Source organism: Rhyacophila brunnea, unplaced genomic scaffold (genome assembly GCF_057557595.1).
Source record: "Rhyacophila brunnea isolate RB1 unplaced genomic scaffold, BYU_Rbru_1.0 scaffold_15, whole genome shotgun sequence".
Taxonomy (NCBI): Eukaryota; Metazoa; Arthropoda; class Insecta; order Trichoptera; family Rhyacophilidae; genus Rhyacophila; species Rhyacophila brunnea.
The window spans coordinates 33802389-33828802 of record NW_028232806.1 but is presented as its reverse complement, the minus strand read 5'-3'; the positions used below and the strand labels follow the sequence as shown (position 1 = coordinate 33828802).

Below are 26414 nucleotides of genomic sequence, written 5' to 3'. Positions count from 1 at the left end.
AGAATTTTTTCCAGTTTTGGTTGCATTATATTCCAAAACTCTTCTGTAAAAATCGTTTCCGATTTTATAAATGGAAATTTCTTGGTGTACATAGTAAACAAAACTACGAATAAAAAAAGATAAGAAGGAAAATACTGATTCATCGCAGTAAAATCTGGCAATCAAATTCGCCATTTTGAAAAGCGACGATTTTGCGTAAGCAAATATCACGGGTCTGTACGTGTGCGGCAAAATTCGAATGTGTTTGTAATTTTGTGTATTTTATGTTTGTGTATCACGCATTGCCGGCCATATTTTCCGGCCTTTCTGATTGCCGTGATTTGTACACATCTTCCTTCCTGTCTTTTTTTATTCGTAGAAACAAACAGTATTTTTTATTAGTTATATGAAGTTGGCCTTGAATCTGTAATAAAATAATACACAATTAAAAGATTTTGAAATAGAAAAAAAACACATTTCCAAACTTTCAGCCGTGCTCACTCATGAATGTCATTCGTCATTTAGATAAGTATATACACATTTTGAAGTTATCTTGCAAAGTAAACAGTTATCTGATCTTTACACTATATATGTGTATGCGAATGTAATGTTTTCAAAGAATTGATATGGATTATATACCATCGTATTATTTTCTCGAAATCATAAACATACTATAATAGTATTTGAGTATCAACCTATGTTCAATTTGAATTGGGTTATAATAATAATATACCCGTATATATATCAATAGTATGTTTGCTACGAAATTTACCCAAGTTATCAGTATGTACATGCACAGGTTTGATTAAAAACTATGATGAAATTAACATTTTAAAAATATTATTTCATATATTATTTTGACAGCCCTGTTTTCTGATCGGCGGACAACGGCAGGTGTTTATAAAATAATAATGTACAGAGGCCGACAATATCAATAATAATAATAATGTGTCTTGAAATAAAATCTCCGATGATTAGTGATTTTTGCGAAAAGATCGATTTAAATTAACGTGCCTATGACGCCGAGGTCCTTTTTATACTAAATTATAATATAATTGAATATCGAGCTCTTCAGCCTCCCCTTAAATATGTTTTTATTTGTTTTTTTTTTACAATAATTATTATATTGTATATTCTCATCTTCTCTCTTGTGGAGGGTATCTAATATCTGTTATAATGTAAATCTCATTTTGTGTACGTCTTGAATTTATATTAGTTATGTCCACAATGTTTCGTTTTCTTAAATAAATAAATATTTATTAGCTAGGGCCTATAAAACCGCCTTGCAAAAACCCCGATTCTTTGTAACGCAAGTCGCCGGTGATTCTGATGAATACTTTGTCGCTTTCATTGGGAAATGAACTGTTTTCTCCAAACTTCGATTTATAGCCATTTTCTAGTTTAACTGTGGAAGAAATGTCGCATATGACTAAACTTCTGAGCATACGCTGCTGCAGAGGAGTGTATTCACGTAAGGACAAGAGGTATCTCTTGGCGTGTTATTCCTTTATATCGCCTATAACTTCTGCCATATATGAATAATATTCCTAGTTGATTCAAATACGTAAAATACGGTATCTACGTAAAAACATTTCGAAAAGCAGAAGTACTTTAGATAAAGAGCGGTTGGAACTACCAATTTTTCAATGGTTCGGTTTCATCGAGTCAAGAATCGGAAACCCGATTCTAGGGTCCGGTATCGGTTCTTTATAAATATCTGTATACTAACCTACATATATACCAATCTATCTAGCGATAGGTATATTATAGATATTACAATTTGAAAACACAAAAACTATTTTTTAAATATATCTTTACCATTCAGCCAGATAAAAAAAAACTTTTGTAAAACATTACATCAATTAGGAAGGTATCAACATATTTTTTTTTTGAATAACTGACCACAGCACGAGTCTATGGTGGCGAAACATAATATAACAATGTAACCTTGCCATTTTTAAGATGTTTTTATTCTAGTTCGCGGTTCTCATGAATAGGAATTAAGGATATAGAATAGAAGGAATAGGAAAAATAGTTCAATCGAAGAGCATAGGTAATATGGCTACAGGGGTCGGGTCCATTCCAGTTCTGGTAAGAAACGATATACACTTTGAAGGATTCTCACCTGATACGCTGCGAGATCAGCCTCCGCTGTAGCCCGAAGCAATCTGAGGGCAGCGTTGGCGAGGGCCAGGGCTGGCTCACTGGGCGGGCCACAGCTGGACAGGGCGCAGCACACGCCTCTCACGCATCCGCCCACCTCAGTGGTTCGCAAGGCTACGCTTAGGCGGGAACAGGCTTCACCCTACATTAAAACATTCCCAAATAGGTGATAATATGTAGAATCAGAAGGTATCCCTAGTTACCAGTGGCGAGGGATGGAGGTAGGCTGTTAAGATTCGACATAAATAGTGTATACTAAACTCTGTTAGTTATATGTGCATATTTGTTTTCATTTGAACTAAACATACAATTCGAAGATAGTGATGGTTAGTTTTTTAAATTTAATTAACCCCTGTCTAAAACAAACCATAGTAGTATAGGTATGCTATGGGTGACCCGACAAAAATAGTGCACACATTTTCAAAGAAATTTATTTGTTTTTGTTGAATTAGGAATATATTATACCTATTACAGATGGTGTTGGTTAGTTTTTTAAAATACATTAATCCCTGCCTAACTAAACTATAAACGATCGAAAAATATTCTTATATCTATAATTATGTATGGTTTAATGGTAACAATAGTTTTAGATTGTTTATAGATAAACGATTATTTTTTTTACTATTAGCTACTATGGTTTGGATAAGGCAGGTGTTAATTGAATTTTACTAACAACGCTATCTTCACATCGTAGTCTTAGTTCAATGAAAACAAATATGTTTGACTGACAATGATTAATAATATGCAGTATTTATGTGGGATTTTAACAGCCTACCTCCACCATTCGCCACTACTAACTACGTATGTCTTCCACGTAAATGAGAACCGTCTTATGTCTTCGATATGTATGTTCCTAATATATATCAATTGAATCAGGATTATCAGTTGTTCGTTCCACTGAGGCATATAACTAACCTTCATAAAAAGAAAGGACGGATTGAACATGGGGGGAAGTTGAGTTGGATATGGGGAGAAAGAGCGGAACGAACTGCAAGAAATATATTATATTTCCTGATACTGTTGCCCAAACTATTCCTGAAATATAAACCTGACCTGCTACTTCCTGCAACTAGAGGTTATAACGTGCGGACAGTCTTAAACGATATGTAGGTACATACCGAGGGTATACTGACAGAACGCATTATTTCAGTTTTTGCTGTTTTTCTGTTTTAAATGCCAAAATGTATACAATTTTACGCTCTACGTTCTGGTAAAACGCACAAAGGCATAGGATATAATGGTGAGAAAATAGAAACATTATTAAATCATATTGTTATTTTTTTATTCTGATAGAAAGCATGATAATGACCTAATGCGTTCTGCGTATACAAAATACAGGACTTGTAACATGTCGTATATTGTGTTTGCCATAAAGGTTAGTCTTTATAATGTAGAAAAAATGTTTTCAAATCATAAAAAAATCTACGTGGGAGAAAGCTTTGAAAAAAAAAATTAAAGTTCTTTTTGCGATTATCTCAAAACTTGTTTTAATGAGTTAATGCTTTCTGCCAGTATACCCTCGATACATTAAATGAAAAATACACATTGCACTAAAATGAGCGTTAGTAAGTCGTATGTTGAGTAATAGTTTGTTTGATAAGTGGGAAAATACCTGAGCATCTTTGGCACACCGTTCCGTAAGCGCGGCGAGGAGTTGGAAGGACGAGTCGATGAGTTCGCAGGCACCGGCCGCAGCAGGATCCTCGGCGTAGCTGCAGAATTGAGAGACAAGCTCCACTAAGCCGCCTCCGATTACGTAACTGGAAACAAGAGAGAAAGGTACTTAGGTATTATTACAAAAAATACGTTAAATGTCACAACGACAAATTGAATGTTGGGGTTCTTTTTTGCTGGGAATGAAAATGTTTTAGCTTCTTGAGGAATCGCCAAAATAAAGGACGAAAGAAGTTTACTGTGGTAGAGATTTTGTTTTGGCCTCTTTGATCTACTCTGTCTCCTTCCGTTTTCAGTTTTCTCACATTTTTTGATAACATGTTGAGTGGTTTACGAGTCCAACTGATTTTACAGGTCTATTATACATATTACTTTACTAAAAATATATTTTTATTCCTGTGGCTAAAAAATAAAACAATACTTATAGGTAGATAAGTAGAAATAGAAACTATTATCTTTCATACATGATTTAAAAAACACTTCTGAGAAAATATATTATAACCAATAGAAAAAATCTTTTTCTGAAAACAAAATTGTCTTCAAAACCGGGTGTCTTTCTTTTTTCAAAAAAAAAAATTTTTTTATTGGTTATAATATTTTCTCAGAAGTGTTTACAAAATTATGTTTGTTCAATAATTAGAATGGTACATTCTAAAAATCTTGTGAATTATTCGTTGAATAAAAGAAATAGTTAAGTAATTAAAATTATTACCCATTTCAAGTTACAACACAACATATTGGAGTGATCCGTGACGTCGGTTAGTAATTGAAGTAATAAATAGTTTAAGAGGGGGCTCAAGAGAAGGAGATTGAAATATAATCTAGTATCAAAAGGACATCGGCGTCGTTAGGACGTTAATTTAAATCGATATTTTCGCAAAAGTCACTAATCATCGGAGATTTTATTTAAAAAAAAAAAAAATATTATTGGCTTTGTCGGCCGTGTTACACATTATTATTTGATAAACAACTGCACGTGTCCGCCGATCAGACAACAGGGCTGTCAAAATATTATATGCATTAATATTTTTAAAATGTTAATTTCGTCATAGTTTTTAACCAAACCTGTATGTACATACTGATAACTTGGGTGGATATCGTAGTAAACATACTATTGATATATCTACGGGTATATTATTATTATTACCTAATTCAAATTGAGCTTAGGTTGATACTCAAATACCATTATAGTATGTTTATGATTTCGAGAAAATAATACGATGGTATATAATCCATATCAATTATTTGAAAACAATACATTTGCATGTAGGTACATGTATAATATAGTGAAAAGGTCAGATACCTATTTAATTTGCAAGATAACACCAAAATTTGTATATACTTACCTAAATGAAGAATGACATTCATGAGTGAGCACGGCTCAAAGCTAGGAAAATGTGTTTTTTTCAATTTGAAAATATTTTAATTGTGTATTATTTTATTACAGATTCATAATACATTATATAACTAATAGAACATACTGTTTTTTTCTATGAATAAAAAAGACTGGAAGGAACATATTGTGTCACGGCAATCAAGAAAGACCGGAAAATATGGCCAACAATGCATGATACACAAACATAAAATACACAAAATTACCTATTTAAGTTTACCGCACACGTGCAGACCACACGATATTTGTTTTCGCAAAGTCGTCGCTTTCCAAAATGGCGAATTTGGTTGCCAGTTTTTATGGCGATGAATCAGTATGTCCCTTCCTGTCTTTTTTTATTCGTAGGTTTGTTTACTATGTACACCAAGAAATTTCCATTTATAAAATCGGAAATGAGTTTTGGAATATAATGCAACTAAAACTAGAAAAATTCTATCATGGGTGTTTACTTCTTGAATTAGTTGACCCCAGAAACAACATGTCCATGCCACTACGTGAACCACAGTGGATATTATGCAGGGTCCACATTGGCAACATGTCGCCGGCAATCTCGTTAAATTTTACGATAAGTATGATAATTATCGTAAAATTTATCGAGGTTGTCGAGCGACATGTTGCCAGTGTGGACCCGGCATTAGATGCACAAAACTTGAATAAAATATATTATAAATAAAATTTTAAAAGTACAATACAATTAATTGCGTCGACAGCCCTGGCGTCGCCCGCCAGTCGGATGGATTAATAAAAAAATAATGTGTCTAGTGACTGTATGTTAATAATTATTTTTAGGCACTCATGATATAAATTATTTCGCCCATTGCCTTTACATGCAATAATGGTTCTACCTACCACTTGTTTCACTAGTATAAAAGTGAAGTTGCGCAGTCAATAAAAAGTCACTTTCTTTTTATAATAGGCAGACACTAAATTCTACGTTTTAAAAAATATGCATTAGAATTAAACAATACCTATTATTCTTAATACGTAGGTCCTAAACATTACAAACAAACACTATTCATTAGTAATGTTTTTTGGATAGCACATGAAATAAAAATGTAGGTAGATATGTATGTCAACATCCTTCGTATATTTAGTTCTCGGACAATTTCAGGTTAAAAAGTTATTAATATATTATTAAGTTTATATCGTGGCTAACACATAATCAAAAAAGTTATCATATCCATCATATCAGTTGCAATACTTCACACCAAAGGACTGTAAACATATTGAATTTAGTAACATTTATTAGAAAGTACTATTTTTTGGTCACCCCATAGCTTCACTTGGAGGGAGTTTATTGAGACAACAAACATTGGCGGCAATCTCTTTATATTAACTAGTAGACCAGTTATTATGGACCACATGTAAAAAAATCATATTTTCAATTCTCAAGGCCGATTCTGTAGGAAGAGCCCGCCGTTCAAATATAATTTAGTATAAAAAGGACCTCGGCGTCGTAACTACGTCAATTTAAATCGATCTTTTCGCAAAAATCACTAATCATCGGAGATTTTATTTCAAGAAATATTATTATTATTACTGATAATTTCTGCCGCGCGGAGAATTATTATTATTTTATGAACACCTGCGACATGAAGCCGATCAGAAAACAGGGCTGTCAAAATAATATTAAGCATTCATATTTTTTAAATGTTAATTTCATCATGGTTTTTAATCAAACCTGTGCAAGTACGTACTGATAACTTGGGTGGATTTTGTAGCAAACATACTATTGATATATATACGGGTATATTATTATTATAACCCAATTCAAATTGAACATAGGTTGATACTCAAATACTATTATAGTATGTTTATGATTTCGAGAAAATAATACGATGGTATAATTAATCCATATCAATTATTTGAAAACATTACATTCGCACTTTGCACAAAATTACAAACACATTCGAAGTTTGCCGCACACGTACAGACCACGTGATATTTGTTTACGCAAAATCGTCGCTTTTCAAAATGGCGAATTTGATTACCAGATTTTACTGCGATGAATCAGTATGTTCCTTTTTGTCTTTTTTTATTCGTAGGTTTGTTTACTATGTACACCGAGAAATTTCCATTTATAAACTCGGAAACGATTTTTACAGAAGAGTTTTGGAATATAATGCAACCAAAACTGGAAAAAATTCTATCATGGGTGTTGACTTCCTGAATTAGCTAACCCCAGGTCCATGCCACTACGTGAACCACAGTGGATATTAAGCCATTTCCACACTGGCAACAAGTTGCTGGCAACCTCATTAAATTTTACGATACTTACCATAATTGCTTAAGAAATTTTACAATAATTATCGTAAAATCTAACGAGGTTGCCAGCAAATTAACTTGTTGCCAGTGTGGACCCGGCATTAGATGGACAAAACTTAAATAATATATATTATAAATAAAAATTTAAAATTATAAATATATATTATGATTTATGTCTTCGACAGCCCTGATGAAATAAATGTGAAATATGAGTCAGATCAGTCACAGAGCAAATTTATTAACACAAACAACTTTGACACGACCTTTTTATATTAACTAGTAGACCAGATATTATGGACCACATGTTAAAAAATCATATTTTCAATTCTCAAGGCCATTTCTGTAGAACGTCCTCTTAATTTAGAACACAAAAACCGATCGCCTACCGTAACTAACTACCTACTTTGGAGAGCGCTTGTGAGCGGGGCAATCAAGCATGAAGGTCATAGCATAGTGGTAATGCACAGGGCGCGAAACCTAAGAGACGCAGGTTCGATCCTGTCGGGTCTTACTTTTTTCAAAAAAAAAAGATTTCTATTAGTTATAATATTTTCTCAGAAGCATTTTCAAAATTATGTACTAATGTTCAATAATTAGAATGATACATTCTTAAAATCTTGTGAATTATTCGTTGAATAAAAGAAATAGTTAATTAATATTATTTTTCATATGAATACTTCCAATTTGCAAGAAAATATATTAAATGTAGTGATAGGCCAAGCTCCGGTTGATAATGTACCTACTATCCAATTTGCAGGGAGTATTACTTCTAGCATAATTTCAATCAAATTTAAAGTACTATATTTACTTTGATTTAAGAAGGTAGGTAACAAAATAAAACGAAAAAATATGAGTTTACAAAATGTATTACAAAACGAAATCGGCAAAATCTCGATAAAATTACAAAACAATCTCCTCGCGCCCCAGTGAAATTTAATTCAGTCGTCGCGTAGACGACGAGCTTTCAAGATAAGGAAGGGTCTTATTAAATTTTCCCACAGCGTACCTGCACAATACAGCGATGTACGTACAATAATTGGATTCGCGACGATACGGTAAATATATTAAGCAAAGTGATTTTACGTGGGTAGGTTAGGTACCTTAGTACTAAAATCGACTTCTATAAATGGAACTAATTATATCAAGAGGGAGTATACTACTCTGCTACAAATGACATCTAGTGATGGCATACTAAACATATAATTTACAAGATTTCCACTTACAAGTGTTTTATTTAATCAAACATAATAAAAATAAACTTACAACTAAAAAAGCTGTTGTACAATACAGTGGCGAAGGGTGGAGGTAGGCTGTTAAGATCCCGACATAAATAGTGCACACTAAACTTTGTCAGTATTTTCTAGTGGATTTAAGTTTTGTACTATTCTATTTGAGTCGTTTTTGGCGACCCAGGTGTCGCCTTTCGGATATACAAGGCAGTCAGTGTTTATTTGCCTTTTGGTGAGTGTACACAGTGCCTGAAGATGCCGAAAGGCGAAACCCGGGTCGCCAAAAACGACTCAAATGGAATAGTACAAAACTTAAATCCATTAGAATTTAAATTCAGATTCCATCAAGTACCATCGGTCGATAGTATTTGTAGTATTTACTTAAGCCATAGTAGATAATTGTCAAAAAAATATTCGTTTAGGTATATAAAAAATATCTAAAATTGTGCCATTAATTAAACCATACATAATTTCAGATATTTTATAGCTAATAGAAGAATATCTTTTATATAAAAAAACTTTTAATTAAAAAGTTTTCCAACGTCATTTGTAATAATTTTCTCAATTCAACGAAAACAAGTTAGTATGACTCAAAAAGTGTGCATTATTTTTTTTCGGATCGCCCAGAGCATACCTAAACTATTATGTTTGGTAAAGACAGGGTTTGATTGAATTTTAAAAATTAACCAGCACCTAACCACTGGTACAATATGCGTTCACTAATATTAATGCTATACTTCAGTTGAGGCATGGTCTAAAAAGATTGTGGCTATTGAGCAAATGACGCGTGCCAAAAGAAATATAATTTGTCATAAAAATCCAACATGCGCCCATTTAATGTTATGTTTATTGTTATATTACTAATAATAATAGTATATTCATTGACATGTTTTCTTTTTTAAGTACCTACATACGTAGTATTTAGTCATCTTTAAACGATTTAAGAATATTTTCATCCGACGCCATGAGAAAACAAATCGGAGTGCGGACACCTCGACTGTCGGTCTCCGATTGGCGACTAGTGAGAAATTTCGTCGCACCTATTGTTGAAAATTATTTGCCGTTTCACTGAAGTACGCTCTTAATACTATTCAAAGAATTTGGGCTCTATAAAATAAAAGAGTCTTATAAGTTATTTCTGTAATGGCATTTGAAATAATTTTGAAACCTGATTCAGTTTAATACTTTAAAACGGTCAGCCCTTAAAACGTAAGAAACACAAATCGTGCCGATTGTTTTCAAATATTATCAACATTGAATGCGCGTTTCGTTCACATCACAAACTTTAATGCACATCAAAACACAGACCTAACTGTTGAATTTAACACATAGTTAACCACCGGACAAACAAGAATGCGAGCTAATAAAAACGTTGTAAAATAAAGTTAAAAATGAAAACAAATGGTTTGCCTTTTTAACAAGGTGTAAATTTTGAGTACAAATCTTGCAATCGATTTTTAACTAACTTCCCGACTAGCTAGACATTTGAAACTTTAAAAATATATCAGAACACGATGCCAATGCATTTTTTAATACTTTTAGCCATCTTTAAGTAGAATTGAATTCATTTTCAGTTAATTCTGTTTTGTATTAATTTCGACACCATTATTGGTTGGTAGGGGGTCTGGGGTCCTAGCAACTAAATTATTAATATATACGTGCGTTACTATTGAAATCAATATGACATGTCAAGTACAAAATTTTTTGATCGTTTAAGCTAGTCAAGTCAAGTTTATATGGTTCAACAGAATTTAAAAACGTTGTATATAAAAAGTTCTTTTTATCTTGTAATTATTTTATGGTAAATACCTATTACGTTTATACTATGTAAGTAATTGTCTAAATTTATCGGATCACGGGGGCGGTTCGGACCCCCCGATCGTTCCCACACGTGAGATTCATGCATTAAAACCCAATACAAGAATAATAGGTAGACACGCATCCAATTGCTCCGTTTTGTATCCAATTTGAAAGAACAACAAACGAAGCCAAAGAAAAACGCCCACACGGCGCCGCTGCAACGAGACGAATCTCATTTTGCAATTTGCATTTAGACGAGTTGATTTTGGACTGTTTGTATTTAATTTTTGCCACGAGTTGACATAGCGGAGAATATGATTATATATCCGCTCTGTGTTATCTCCCATTCCGCCTTCTTTTCTCTCGATCGAAATCGCAAGCCTTTTTACGAGCGGCGGACGATTTTTTCCACATTCCTAGTCAAACAAATTATGCAATATATCTTAATAATGCAAGGGGTGAATAGAACGACTTGGGGCCGCCAACTGAACTGGACGCCGTCAACTGGACCACGCCAACTCTTAGACGGTGATACCAAATATCACAATGCCTAAATCTCAGCGCTCGAAATGGAAAAGTTTACGAACCGGAGCGCTCGACAGTTTTCTGAATATATTTACACAGTTATCAAATTTTATGTGTATTTCATAAAAATAATTATGTTAGATTTTCTATTATATGGCCTATCTAGCTCAGACGGTCAACTTATTTTTTTCACGAGACGGAGCGATAATTTTACCGATTTGACGAACAGGAACGGCGCTCCGGTGCGTTCCGGTCCATTTCGAGCCCTGCTAAATCTCCCACGTAAACGAGAGTTGGGATGATAATAATATTATATTTTGTAACTGTAAATGAGTCGAGGCCAGGCCAGGCCAGCAACAAAAAAAAATATCGTTAATTGTTTCTGGGCGGACGAAGGACCGAGAGTAGGTAAGTTTAGTCGGTAACCTACCCCCGAGCCTTGAACGTCGCGTCTGAATACAATTTGCCACCTTTTCGCGCCAAAGCGTGCGTTTACAAATGTTGCTAATAATTAATAAATTATTACTTGTCTTAAAAGCGAAATATACTTAAGTGATACTAAGTGTCCCTGAATCCGTATTTTTAATAAGTGTAAAAGTCAACACCCTACATAAACCCATACCTATCAACGGCTATCACATCTAAAATCGTCTCGTCTGCCGCACAGAATAGATATAAGATAATAGATATATAGATAGAATAAATCAAACCATCTAGGAACGTCGATCCGATGTTGCATATGAAGACCATCCACATCTACTTACGTGCGACAGTCGCACGTAACCTCTCGAAACGTATAGAAATTAAATTTGGATGCGCATCCGCGCGAGCTGGTATAAGAATTACCAATTCGTAGGTGTTCGTATGCGTTCTGGCGTCTTCGACTCGCAGCCCGAGGGACATGCGATTTGTTGATAGCACCACTAGATGTTTTTTTTTCAAACTAAAAAGTCGCATATGTGGCAGCCATGACTTCGAAAAGAGACCCACAGTTGGCGCCGCCCATTGCCTGGATTTCGCAAGCGTTATGCAGACGGATTAGGATTAACCCTATGTCCACTTCGTAATTTTCACTCACATCTCCAGCAACAGCTTAGTCTGATTAGCTCTGACCATTTTGATCATTCAGGTCCTCTATTTTGAGACCAAGCACCTTACACTATCGTGATACGTTTCTAGTGTTAATTGTGGTTATCTAGTTATCAAATGCGATACAAACCTGAATTGAAGTAATAGCACCTGTACATGTGCATGGATTTAATTGCAGCAATAGTGTGTATTTTAAACTATCGCGATAATAACTATTTACACGTAAAAGTGCTGACCATCTAATCGCCAATCACATTCTTCAAGAGCAAGCGAGACGCGATGTTGTCATTCTATAGTAGTACCTACTATTTGACAGGTACCTAGTGAAAATCGTTAACCTCAAAATGAGTCACTGCGCGGTGTAGTTCGTTTTTTTACCGGCAGGTTCGCCACTATCGTTCTACTGCGCGGGCGCAGATATCGAACAAACCAAATTTAGCGTGAAAATTCAGAAGCTTCCGAACTTTTTTGATTCATGCCTGCAATCTTGCAACTTGTATGATAATGCATGTTTACACGTGCATTTTCTTGTTATGACCGCGATAATACGTATCAGTAAATCCATGCACGTGTAAACGGGGTATAATTCTTTGGCAAATTTCATCTGCACATTGGATCGAGCCAATCCTATCTTATTAATCTACTTTCATGTACCTACCGTTTGAAGTAATCTCTGTGAACTCTAAATACATACTAAAAACCGAGATTGTTTCTATTTTATAATAAACACTCAGACATAATTATTGATTGCATTCGACAGATACCAATTCACCGTAGAGATTTGAAAAATGGTATAATGATCTATCTATATAATGGTGACAAGCTTTAGTTTTACTTTGATAGCATGGTGTATTTCCGTTTCTTATAAAAGCTAAACGGGACTTTTAAGCTTACAAGGGTGTCAGATAGACGTGTCGGACTAACATCTTGCTCTGTCATTGGATTCATAAATGACGTAGACTGAGTGAATTGAGCAATGGGCCGATAACCTATAAATTTCGTAAAAGTATGCCAAGAGAACCTGCACTCTGCCGGGTCCAATATTTCAGTATAAAATAGGTATATAAGTATTTTACTAACTACAAAATTCATTATAAAATGCTTGATATCTAACATTGATCTATACGCATAGGCAAGTACCCATTTCAAAATATACGCAAGCTTCCCAAAACAAACAGTCCAGGCAACCCATTATTTACAGATTCACAAAACAAACAAATTTATACTACTCAGTAATCACAATACCAAAGCTTTAATGTTATAAGTTTACTTTTGGTAAACCACAGACGTATTCTATGCTTGAAGTAAACAGGAGCGCACTAGGGCGTAGGTAAACCGAGCACATATTTTTTTCTGTATTACGGTGATTTTGTCCCACAATATTTAAAGGTATCTTGTTAAAAAATATTTTTTTGGGGATTATCTATCAACAGATCACAAAATCGACTGTTTTCACAAATGATCGACCACTATTATATGGTAGATTTTCACTACGGAAGGAAATAGTTATAACTTGTCAATAGATTATTGTATCACTCAAAAATTAATAGGTGTATATCGACCATGGCCCCCACAAGGAGGGGGCTGACAGGGCTCTAGCCTAGGGGCCCGGGTTCTGGGGGGTCCCGCGTGGCGCGTCTACATTATAAGTGATATAAACACACATCACAAATTTGCTCTAATGGTAAAAAAGTCGCCTGCGGCGCTATTTCACTTTAAGAATATTACCAATTTAAAATATGTGATTGCGTGATATTCAAAAACTTCATACCATAAATGAATTTATTGAAGAATACAAAAAATCGTTAAAGATACACTGAATATCCGTAATTTTACACGGAATACCATTTGGGAAACGTTTCTGTAGAGCCTAGCGATAGGTAGGGGGGCCCGACAATGATCCTGGCCTAAGGGCCCGCTCCTCGACGGTAAATACATGTTGCTCTTTTTGCAGTTAAATTAATCAAAAGAATATTTATATATATACATTCAGATTAATAGTATTTTTATATTATTTTTCTGATTTAAAAAAACATGAACCAACGATGTGTGTAATAGGTATGTATTCTTAATCCAATGATAACAAATAAGTATGAATGAAAAAGTATGCACAATTTTGTCGTACCGCCCAAAATATACCAAAACTATTATGGTTTTGGTTCCGGCAAAGGTTTATTGATTTTAAAAAACTAACTATTTACCATCTGTAAATTGTAGTCTTAGTTCAATAAAAATAAATACGTGTGACTTTAAATGTGCACTGTTTATGATGGATCTTAAAAGCCTACCTGCACCTTTCGCCGCTGCTACCTACTGTACGACATAAATAGATCACGAACTATCACGCAATATATATTAAAATTAAATAATATAATATATAGCTACCTATCAGTTTTTCACATAGGTAAATATCAAAGATCACAGATTTTAATACAATTTGCTTACTTTATGGTTATTATTGAATAATAGCTACAATACATAATTGCCTGTAAACTTGATGAAACATTAGCAATACCTACGCAATTTTTTTTCTTGTTTTGTGATGTTAAAAGTGATTATTAATAATATCGTTAAATATCACCGTGGATAACGCATAGTTTTTAATGAAGTCTGTGAATTATCCGCTGCGATTAGTTGGCCGGTAGGTATTACTTGCAGGCATTGTAGCTTTAACAGGGCCCCGCATGTCCTTGATACAGTACTGACAATTTTCCGCGGATATGAGCGCATGGCAGACATCAAAGGCGAAGGGCCCCTGCCCAATTCCCAGCGGGTCCCGCCAGAACGAGGGCCCGGCGAAAGATTCCCATGTTTTGTATCCCCACGGGCCCGTGGAACGAGCCGAGAGTGTAAGTAATTCAGAATGGCACATCCCTAACTAACGAACATCATAATAAAAACATATCCATAAAGCCACTTATCGAGGAAGAATGAGCTTTTCTCCCTACCCCGTTCCGGGAGCTTTTAATGGTGGTTCGGTAATATTACATTTCAACTGTCATTGATTGAATTAACAATTAGGTAGGTATATAGTATTATATTACGAATGACAATTCTAAATGTATTTAGGTATGTTTAGAATGTTTATTTGATGTAGTTGTAGATACGTGAATACATTAAAAGACAACACAGATATTTAATCTATAGATACTAATATTAAAATCTATTGCCGGCCTAATTACCTGAGTTGAGGCACGGTCTAAAAAGATCGTGGCTAGGCGATGCGCGGATTGCGGGTCGCGGGTACAAATGACGCATGCCAAACGAAATATAATTTGTCATATAAAATCCAACATGCGTCCATTTAATGTTCTGTTTATTGTTCTATTAGTAACAATAATAATATATTCATTGACATGTTTTCTTTTTCAAGTAAATGGGTAACGTTTTTAGTCATCTTTACACGATTTAAGAATTAAAACCCCCGTCGCCATCACGAAACTAATTTACGTGTTCCCAGCACGACGTTCTCACTCCGAATGCCAGCGAGTCCAAAATTTCATCGCGCCTATAGTTGAAAATTATTTGCCGTTTCACTGATGTATCGTCTTAACTAAAAAACTGCTCGACCAATATTGATGATTTTTGCAGAGTTACAAACTCTGATTTCGATTCCTGAATTCCCCATTAAAATTTCGTGAAAATAATGCAGTTGCAATACTATGAGATTATGCCGCAGATAGAGAAGCGCGCACCTAGAAATCGAACAATTAATAATACGAATTAGTCTATTTCGTCATTGAATATACCTACCTAGCTACACCTTCATTATTACATGCGAACGAAGATTTGGTTGATCACTAGTTTACAATAATATGACGTATTTTAAAATATCAAGTTGGTATGAATACTGCCTCACAGAACAGATTAATAAATATAATTCCGATAGGCTATCCCCCAATACACTACATTTTGACACAGGATTTTGAATGTGTGACTGTCCTACGAAAATGAACCGAACATTGTAGACGTACAATAGTGGGTAGTAGTGTCGCAACATTCACAAACACCAATATTGATTGAGCGTCAGTGCATAAGCCGTAGGCGGTTGTCGAAACCAAGTACAAGCGTATTCTTGACACATGTTTAAGTTTATGCCATATTCTTCCACACACCCGTTAGGTATTTCAGTTCCCAGGTGATACTCCTTGAATCCGTTGTCGTGGTAAACTGTTTTTTCTTAATTAAAAAAACACTTAGGGTAGAGGTAGGCTGTTAAGATCCGCCATAAAAAGTAGACATTAAACTTTGTTAGTCATACGTATTTGTTTTTATTGAACTAAGACTACAATTTGTAGGGTTAGTTTTGAAAAATCATTGAAACCCTGCCTCACCAAACCATACTTGTTTTGGTATACTTTGGGCGATACGACAAAATTGGCCACACTTTTCATTCATACTTATTAATTTGTTTTCCTTGGGCTAATTCATATTACACATATTGTTGGTTCATTTTTTAAATTCATTAATAAACCCTGCGAAAGCAAACTATAATTGATACAAATATTATTCTATCTACAAATAATAATAACGAAAATTATGTATAATTTCATTGCATAATTTTAGATGTTTTATAGATAAACGAGTATTTTTGGACTATTATCCATTATGGCCTGGCTTTTGCAGGGTCTAATTGAATTTTAAAAACTAACCAACGCTACCTGTAAATTGTAGTATTATTTCAATGAAAACAAATACGTATGACTGACAAAGTTTAGTGTGCACTATTTATCTCCGATCTTAACAGCCTACCTCCACCCTTCGCCACTGTTTGTACAGCAATTTACTCAAGCACCTACTCAATTTCATTTCCATATCAACAGTAGACGCCAGGCGGTTACCAAATGGTGACGTTGTAAAATTCATCACAATAAATTATTATTACCAGTAGCTCTTACAAGCATCGACGAAAAACTAAATCATGTTGAAGTTTCAAAACGCCTAACACGTTGGGAAGCACTGTATCTTGTCTTACGCAAAAGCGTATCATGCCTTTGATTAAAATACAATTTCTTATATCTACCTATTATAGCCGACGTCTACAATACCACTTAAGAGCGCGATTGCAAATATTATTATCGCCATGCTTACAATAATAATTGATAAATCAATTATTATCATAATTTCCGATCCCCCTTATCGAGATGCTAGACGAGAAATTGATTACAGAAACTCCCCCGCTAAATTATGGCACTCTCAGATTGTTGCTTGCGAAAACCCGTTAGGTATCTACAATCAATCAATGGAGTGTAAATGTTGCTTTGCGTCTGGAAAATTAAACTACTGTGCCGTAAGGGGTCGGGGATTTCATATAACGTGAGCAAACAAATAAAATAACACCACAGAACAGATAATAAATAGAATTCCGATAGGCTATAGGTCCAAAGTAGTCCAGATTTTAAATTCAAATTCAAAAAAATTCAAATTTTATTTATTTTTACACCTATACCAAGGGTCGGCAGTTTGTCAAATGAGAAGAGCTAAATTGTCAAGAAAACAGGACTGCAAAGGTACCAGAGAGCCGGATATATGTAATATACATATGTACAACTATGGTTATGGATTTTTAGGGGAAAAAAGAACGGCGTCTATGCATCGCTTTTGATAGCTTTACTATAACTGGCAAATGGCTACTAATTTTTAATTGAATGTATGATTGTAAATTATCATTCATTATTCTGCTTCTAAGTTTAGTTTTTATTTTGTTCAAAGATGAGAATGTTTGTTATGTAGAGGCAAAGATTGTGAGAATACCAAAAGCTAGTTTTTTTAACGCTTCGTATGTTTCAGGTAAACTATTCCTTTGTATAAGATATTATTGTTTCTATTTTAAGCAGTTGTTTTATAGCTGTCCAACTGTCCTGATAAATCAAAACTCATAAGTTATATGGCTGCTTGGAATGAGGTGAAATTGGAGTTAATATCTGAAAAGCCGAAAAAGTATATGCAAAGAGCCGCTTATGCCGACCCCTGACCTATACCAATACAGTAAATTTTAAAGCAGGGTTTTGAATGTGCGAGTGTCCTACGGAAATGAACCACGCATTATATACGTGCAATAGTGTGTGTAATACACCAATGTTAAATGAGCGTCAATGCATAAACCGAGAGCAGTGTTGTCAGAATTCGACGTAGGTATGCCGTATTCTTGATACGTGTTTAAATTTATCCCGTATTCTTCTTTACTCGAGATCGGTTGCCTGCTTCTCCTTACCCGTTAGGTATTTCAGTTCCCATTATTTATGAGTTACCTAAATAACAGTACAGGTACAAACAATTTAGCGCCATATGCAGAGATGTCGCCGTTAAATTAACCCAGCTGCGGGTCAGATATTATTAAATTTAGTCATACATTATTATTTACATAAGTGGCGCCGCCATTAAATAGTGGCAGAATTGGGAAACACAAGTGACACCCGACAACAATGTCAAGTATGTTGTATACCTACACGATTTAAAGCATAAAGTAGTGTGTTTCGTTTATTCACATGCAAGATAAAATAAACCATAATTTAGATTTAAATTAAAACTAAATAAATATAAGTATTATTGTGGTTTTTTGAATTCTAAGTGTTCTCAATTAGGTCACTATTTAGCAGTGGCGAGGGGTGCAGGGTGCAGGTAATCTGGATTCGACATAAATAGTGCATCATATAATTTGCAGATGGTACCCACTGGTTAGTTTTCTTAAAGTTTAATTAAGCCCTGTCTAAACCAAACCAAAACAGTACACATATTTTCAGTCATATTTATTTGTTTTCGTTGAATTAAGAATACATATTACAGATGGTGTGCGTTAGTTTTTTAAAATTCATTAAGCTCCATAATCGATAAAAAATATTCTTCTATTTGTAAAATAACAAACACTATATATGGTATAATGGCATAATTTTAAATACGAGGGTGGGTCAATAATTCCTTAGAAAAAAACATTAAAACAGTTTTTATTTTTGTATTTTTTTTTTATTTCTCAACATTATCTCCTTGGAGCTCAATACACTTGGTTAGACGTTTCTCAATTTTTTTTAAACCGTCAGAAAAATAAGTTTTCGGAAGGTCCTCAAAATAAGCATTTGTCCGATCGATGACTTCTTCATTTGAAAAAAAAACGTTGTCCACTTAGCCATTTTTTTAAGTTTGGGAAAAGGAAAAAGTCACTGGGGGCTAAATCTGGCGAATACGGTGGGTGGTCGACCAATTCGAACTTCAATTCTTCAATTTTAGCCATTGATCGTAAACATGTGTGAACACGGGCATTGTCCTGATGAAAGAGGATTTTTTTCCTGTTTAAATGAGGCCATTTTTCTTCAATTTCGTTTTTTAGCTGGTCCAATAAAGATGCATAATAATCCCCTGTTATTGTTTTTCCTTTTTCCAAATAGTCAACGAAAATAATTTCACGTGCATCCCAAACTACAGTAGCCATAACCTTACCAGCTGATTTTACGGTTTTCGCCTTCTTTGGACATGGTTTGTCTTCGCAATCCACTGCTTTGACTGTTCTTTCGTCTCGGGAGTATAGTGGTGTATCCATGTTTCATCTACAGTCACAAAGCGACGAAAAAATTCATCCGGATTGCGTTGCATGAGCGACAACAGGGCTTTAGAGGCCACCACCCTATTGCGTTTATTGTCGACTGTGAGCAAACGCGGCACCCATCTTGCAGAAATATTTTTCATGCCCAATTTGTCATGTAAAATAGAAATGACGCTACCTTTTGAGATCCCTGTAACCTCAATTATCTCACTCAACTTTAATCTTCGGTCACTTAACACCATATCGTGGATTTTATTGATCATTTCTGGTGTAGTCACCTCTACAGGACGTCCTGAGCGTGGTTCATCCTTTGTTGATGTACGACCACGTTTAAATTCATTTAACCAGTTATAAATAGTTGCAAGTGAAGGAGCAGATATGCCGTGAACTAAATCCAACTCATTTTTTTATTTCCTTTGCTGTTAACCCTTTTATATTAAAATGTTTAATAACAGCTCTAAACTCAATTTTCTCCATTTTCCATTTTTCCATTTTCCACAAGCAAATTTTTTTTTGAAATGTACGAAAAACACACAACAACCCGACCAATCTGATTGAAACTTCGCAGCATACTGAATCGGTAGTGCCGCTGCATGAAAACAAACCGCTTACAGTACTAGTCGCGCCACTTGTCGGCTTTTCTAAGGACTTATTGACCCACCCTCGTATTTTATAGATAAACGAATATTCTTTGACTATTATCTACTGTGGCTTGGATTAAGCAGAGTAGGTATAATTGAATTTCAAAAACTAACAAACATTATCTACACATTGTAGTTCAATGAAAATAAATACCAACGTTTGACTGACAAAGTTTAGTGTGCACTATTTATGTCGGATCTTAACAGCCTACCTCTACCCTCCGCCACTGCTATTAAGCATCATTGATAGTCACTAAAGGGCTGATTTCGGCCATGTAACATTGTGGTAGTTAAAATTACTATGTACGTAATTATGAATAAGAATGTGGTCCACATTTTGATCAGTGAGCAAAAATTCTAAGCTAAGATATTTTTTAGCTTATTGAATCAGTGGGTCTGGAAACCATATTAGGATACTCTAAATAAGAATATTTAAACAATATTAATGTTTGATTAGAATACCTACCGTAAATATTTCGTCGCATGGATGAGGATCTTAGTTTTAGTTAGTTATAGTACCTACTGCCAAAATTGCGTTTTGACAGAGTACCTATTCCGAGTATCTATTATATATAAACAATCATGATACCCACTTAAGGGCCCACATGCTCAGCGTAGGTCAAAATGGAGCTTTAATGGTATTTTCAGAGCATAACCCTGGACATTCCTTAAACGTTGTACATAATCTATTTATATAATTGGAAGCCTTATTATCCTTTATATTTATTTTAAACATTTTTATTACATAAAATAGTATTCTTTTAAACCTCTCGCTCTAATGTTATAGAATATAGTCATATTTCAGTACATCCATGTGCAGTGGTGTTAACATTTTTTATATTTATTATTTTTAAACGCATTTACAAAACCATTAGTAAAATTAATGTTAACATTATATAGTGACATATTTACGATAAAAAATATATTTTATAATCTTTGTGATCCCAAATTTGACAAGAATTAGACATTTTATTATTCAGAAAATGCGTACGATTAACATAGTTCAAGATCATTTTAAAGATACTGATTATAAGCTATGTTTTTGACCATTCAAATGTGATAAACATCCTATGAATAATGATTGCTTTATAATAATTATTGACCTAAGAATAAGGTAGTATTTTTTTAAAATACGCCATTTCTATTGGCATTTCCCAGTGGTTAAGCTACAACATACGGCTGTAGCCATAAATTGACAAACGATAAATGAAGTAGGGAGTAAGATCATGGTAACGCGCGTGTTTGAACATGAACACCACTTCACATGGACGTACTGAAATATGACTATATTCTAAAACATTAGAGCGAGAGGTTTAAAAGAATACTATTTTATGTAATAATAATACTTTATGCAGTCATTAAATATTTAAAATAAATATAAAGGATAATAAGGCTTCAAAATTATATAAAAATATTATCTACAATGTTTAAGGAATGTCCAGTGTTATGCTCTGAAAATTCCATAAAAGCTCCAATTTGACCTACGCTGAGCATGTGGGCCGTTAACCTGTATAAAATTAAAGTGAACGAATGCCCACCACATGACAGAATTACTCGGTATTTTGACAGGTAAATGATATAAACAATCTGCGTCTGTTTTAGAAACTTTGCTTGATTTTTAAAGGTGTTATAATTAACTCTAAGGTAAATAAAACTGATGTATGCACGTATTTTAAATTTGACAAGGCCTGGTGTGATGAATGATAGGTATCTATCTACAAGACAACATAAGCAAAGCAGTGAGGCATCTCCACAAAGGCGGTTTTGTTGGCGAAGTGTCGGCGAAATTTCATTATTAGTACAAATAGAGAGCAATGGCGTACCTGTATAGATGTAAATTGTACGTAAAACATTTCACCGTGGCACAGATCGCCGCGAGCTTTCTTATCAGAAAGATATGGCCGTATATCTACTATACGGTCTCCAATTTTATTAGATTCAATATGAACAATAATTCAATTTTCATAGCTGACTTGACTGAGCTGGCAAAATTCACGCATTCAAGAATGAAAACCTAACGTAACAAAATATAATCCAGTATATCGGCTATTTTCAAAATTTGTTTGCTGCTATAATAGATAATATTACAGATGGTGTTAGTTAGTTTTTAAAATTCTTTAAGCCCTGTGAACACCAAAGCATAATTGATAAAAATACTCTTCTATATATAAAGTAGGTATCTAAAATTATGTATGGTTTGATGTCATAATTTTTATAAACAACTATTTTTTAATTATTATCTACTATGGCTTAGATTAGGTAGGGTTTAATTGAATTTTATTAAAAACTAACAAACATTATGTATACATTGTAGTACAAGTTCAATGAAAACAAATACGTGTGACTGACAGAGTTTAGTGTGCATTATTTATGTCGGATATTAACAGCCTACCTCTACCCTTCTGTTGTCTGTCATCTTTTTCAAATCATACCTAATTCATCTGAAATTAGCACCACTTGCATCGACGTTAACCCTCCTCTATATATTTAGGTATATAATATTTCGTGACGAAAGTTTTGGTGTCACAATACCTTTAACTTAAAAAGTAAACGTTTTTCGAAGTAGTATTATACTTTAGAAACGCCACTGGCTCAGTACAGGGGCGTACTAAGAGCCAATGAGTGGGCGTTGTCTGTTCGCAGAAGGGTTACATCATAATACGTAGATACAGTGGGCGGCAAGTGGCGAATTTGATAGCCAACTCGGCGATAATTTTGTTTGCTGACGCGGTTCACCGGCGATCGGGGAGAATTTGGAAAATAAGAAAAGGCTTTCACGGTATTGCCACCAGCTAACTTTCAGATTTGTTTGCCTCATCGCCGATTGCAATTATTACAAGATGGAAAGACTGACAATGGTATCAATTCGCGAAAATCGTAAGAGAAAAATTAATAATAGACACTGTCGATACAACGGAGAATTATCAAGGTGGTAGTCGCATACGTTGAATTAACAAACTATGGACATCCACATTATATAAAAGATTCGATAGTTTGGCAGGAAATAACAAAGAATGGAAGGGGGCGCGTCTAGCGAGACAATATGATACAAAAACTTCGATAACAATACAGTTAGAAGTAATAAAGTCTGTACCTAATTAGTATGAAAATGAAAATTTACTAACGACTATGAAACTCAAATTAAGTGCTCTTTTGGTAAATAAAATTATTTTCCATACGATTAAAAACTTTTATTTCTACTTATTCGTGAGTTCATTTACAATAATTCAATACTAGAAAGTGTGATATTTCGTGGTGATGTCTATCGTGCGGTTAATCTATTTGAAAGCACGGTCAAATTTATGTATTTTTTCGGACTATTTAATTTTGTGGGTGTATTGAATATCGTCAATATTGACAATCGCTGGACAAATCTAGTCATCCAGTGGGACCCAAGAGGTACAAAACGTCCGCAAGGTAGACGACCTAGAGGCCGTTGGATCGATGAAATGGTTAAGTTCAGCGGAAGTAGGTACGTGCCAACGCAACGCAGAGGATCGAAAGAAGTTGAATCAGCTTGGAGAGGCCTTCATCCAGCAATGGATAGATTCAGGCTGATGATGATGTTTGAATATGTTAGTGTTATTGTTATATTTGTTGATAATTTGTATATCTACACATTGTACATATACTTATTATTTAAGCATGATTATTTCCCTCTATTTACAATAATAATTAAATACTAGAAAGTGTGATGTTTCATAATGATGTCTATCGTGCGGTTAATGCATTCGAAAGCACGATTAAATTGATGTATTTCGAATTATTTAATTTTATGGGTAGGTATATTGAATATGTTAATAGTTGTTGATATATTGTATATCTACATAGGTACTTAAATTTTTCATACATTTACTGTTTTATTAAATACGTTGTTCATACTGTTATAATCTGAATCAAAAAGTATGAATTCGTCATACAGTAAAAATAAAAAAAAATGTTTTTTTTTTCTTTTAGGAAATCTAGCACATTTCTTTTGCCTAATAGTTGGCTTATTTTTGTCGACAGTAATTGGCAAAATTACATTAATTATAAGTACTCACTTATAATATCCGATCATTTTTATAAGCAGGTATGTACGTTTTTAATTATTTAACAACATGTATGCGTAATTGCCAATTGGATATATGATGTATATAAGGCACCCCCAAGTAGGTAATCAGACATACAAAAATCGACTACAGATTTTATTGACTAAATAAAACACGAGTAAATCAGCAGGATATCAATTCAGCAAGCACAGTATGACGTATTTTAAAATAAACTTTACAATAATAAAAAAAATCTTTGATTGGGTATGTATGCACATTGGGTACTAATACTATTACTATTGCTACTGATACTAACGCATACCAATCGTAGTAGATACGACGTGAGTTTAAATAAAACAGTTTATTCTTCTTCTTCTTGTGTCGTGTCTGTGCGAGGATGAGCCTAGACCACAGAAAAGAAAATAATAATAATAAGAATTATTTCTGAGTTCCCTGGCCTAGACTCATCTAACTAAACTAAGCCATGCCTTGGCCGTGATGGGCGCGTCATTGGCTTAAAACATGACACACAAAATTAATGGGAACTATACCTAATTCTTCCCTCCAATCCTAACCTCCCAGAACCACACTAGCGTATCACGAGGGGTTACATGTAAATTGTACGTAAAACATTTCACTGTGGCACAGTTCGCCGTGAGCTTTTTTATCGGAAAGAGATGATTTCCAATTGTACCTATTACTAGATTCAATATGAACATTTATTCAATTTTCGTAGCTGATTTTGGCAAAATTCATGAATTCAAGAATGAAAATCTAACCTAACCTAACAAACAATCCAGTATATCGGCTATTTTCAAAATTTGTTTGCTGCTGGCTTCCTGTAAAGTGTAAACCGACAAGAACCGTGTTTCATTTAGACATGAATTTTACGTCAGTACTATACGACCCAAAGAGGTTTTACGGTCTTTAATATACGGCCATATTATATTTCCGATGGCGAACTGCATGCGTACAAGTTTCCGGACACGATCACAAGGACCTACTTTGCATGTGAAGTAATTGTTTACACCTGGGAATATCTCACGAACAGATGTCAAAGACTGATGTCACCACGCATTCAAATGTAATTTGAGTGAGATTACTGTGACATACCTCAGTTGAGGCACGGTCTAAAAATATCGTGGCTAAGCGATGCGCGGATTGCGGGTAGCGGGTGCAAATGACGCATGTCAAACGAAATATAATTTGTCATATAAATATAACATGACGTGTCCATTTAATGTTCTGTTTATTGTTCTATCAGTAACAATAATAATATATTCACTGATTTGTTTTCTTTTTCAAGTAAATGGGTAACGTTTTTAGCCATCTTTACACGATTTAAGTATTAATATGCCCGTCGCCATCACGAAACAAATTTACGTGTTTCCAGCTCGACATTCTCTCTCCGAATGGCAGCGAGTCCAAAATTTCGTTGAAAGTTGAAAATTATTTGCCGTTTCACTGATGTATCACCTTTATATAAAAAGTGCATATGGGAGAGAACAGTATAAGAGCACCCCTTCTTGTGTGCGCGCCTGGTAAAATAGGTTTGATATTATAATTTAAGCACATATATGGACCTGAGAGGAAAGGTAACGTAAGTGCCTACGACTAATCACACCATAACAATGACCATGCAAAAAAAAACGATGTGAATCTTTCCCTGTGTGTAATGAATAATGATAAATTGTACCAACTTTGCGGTAAAAAGCGCGACCGTTAATAATTCAATTGTTCGATTTAACCATTATTATTCTAAAAAAACAGCCCCCCGCGGAGCGCGAGAGCCCCCATATAAAAGGGGGCCCTCTCATAAGAGTACACACTCACACAGGGGGCGCATTGTTATCTCAATTACGTTGGCGGACGCCCTCCCGTGGGACGCAGGAGCGCCAGAGTTGCCGCTGAGACTTCTGCCTCAAGTACACCACAAGAATTATTAATGGTATTGAAAAAGTTCTAACTGCCTTCTATAGAACTTATTATTTAGACTGACAAACTGTACACTATTTTTATCCGATTACCACACCCTACCTCCACTATGATGGTTCGCTTTAGGCAGGGTTTAATTGAATTAAAAAAAAA

At 34.4% G+C, this 26414-nt stretch overlaps 1 protein-coding gene across 1 annotated transcript in view; it reads right to left on the bottom strand.

Moving 5' to 3' along the window:
* ssp3 (SCAPER domain-containing protein short spindle 3) overlaps positions 1 to 26414 on the bottom strand; it is a 162434-nt gene that overhangs the window by 42280 nt on the left and 93740 nt on the right. Inside the window, exons 17-18 of the mRNA XM_085943312.1 lie at positions 3755 to 3902; positions 2105 to 2284 (exon numbers count right to left, since the gene is read on the bottom strand). Of these exons, the coding sequence (XP_085799438.1) occupies positions 2105 to 2284; positions 3755 to 3902 (328 nt within the window). The remainder of the gene's footprint in view (positions 1 to 2104; positions 2285 to 3754; positions 3903 to 26414) is intronic.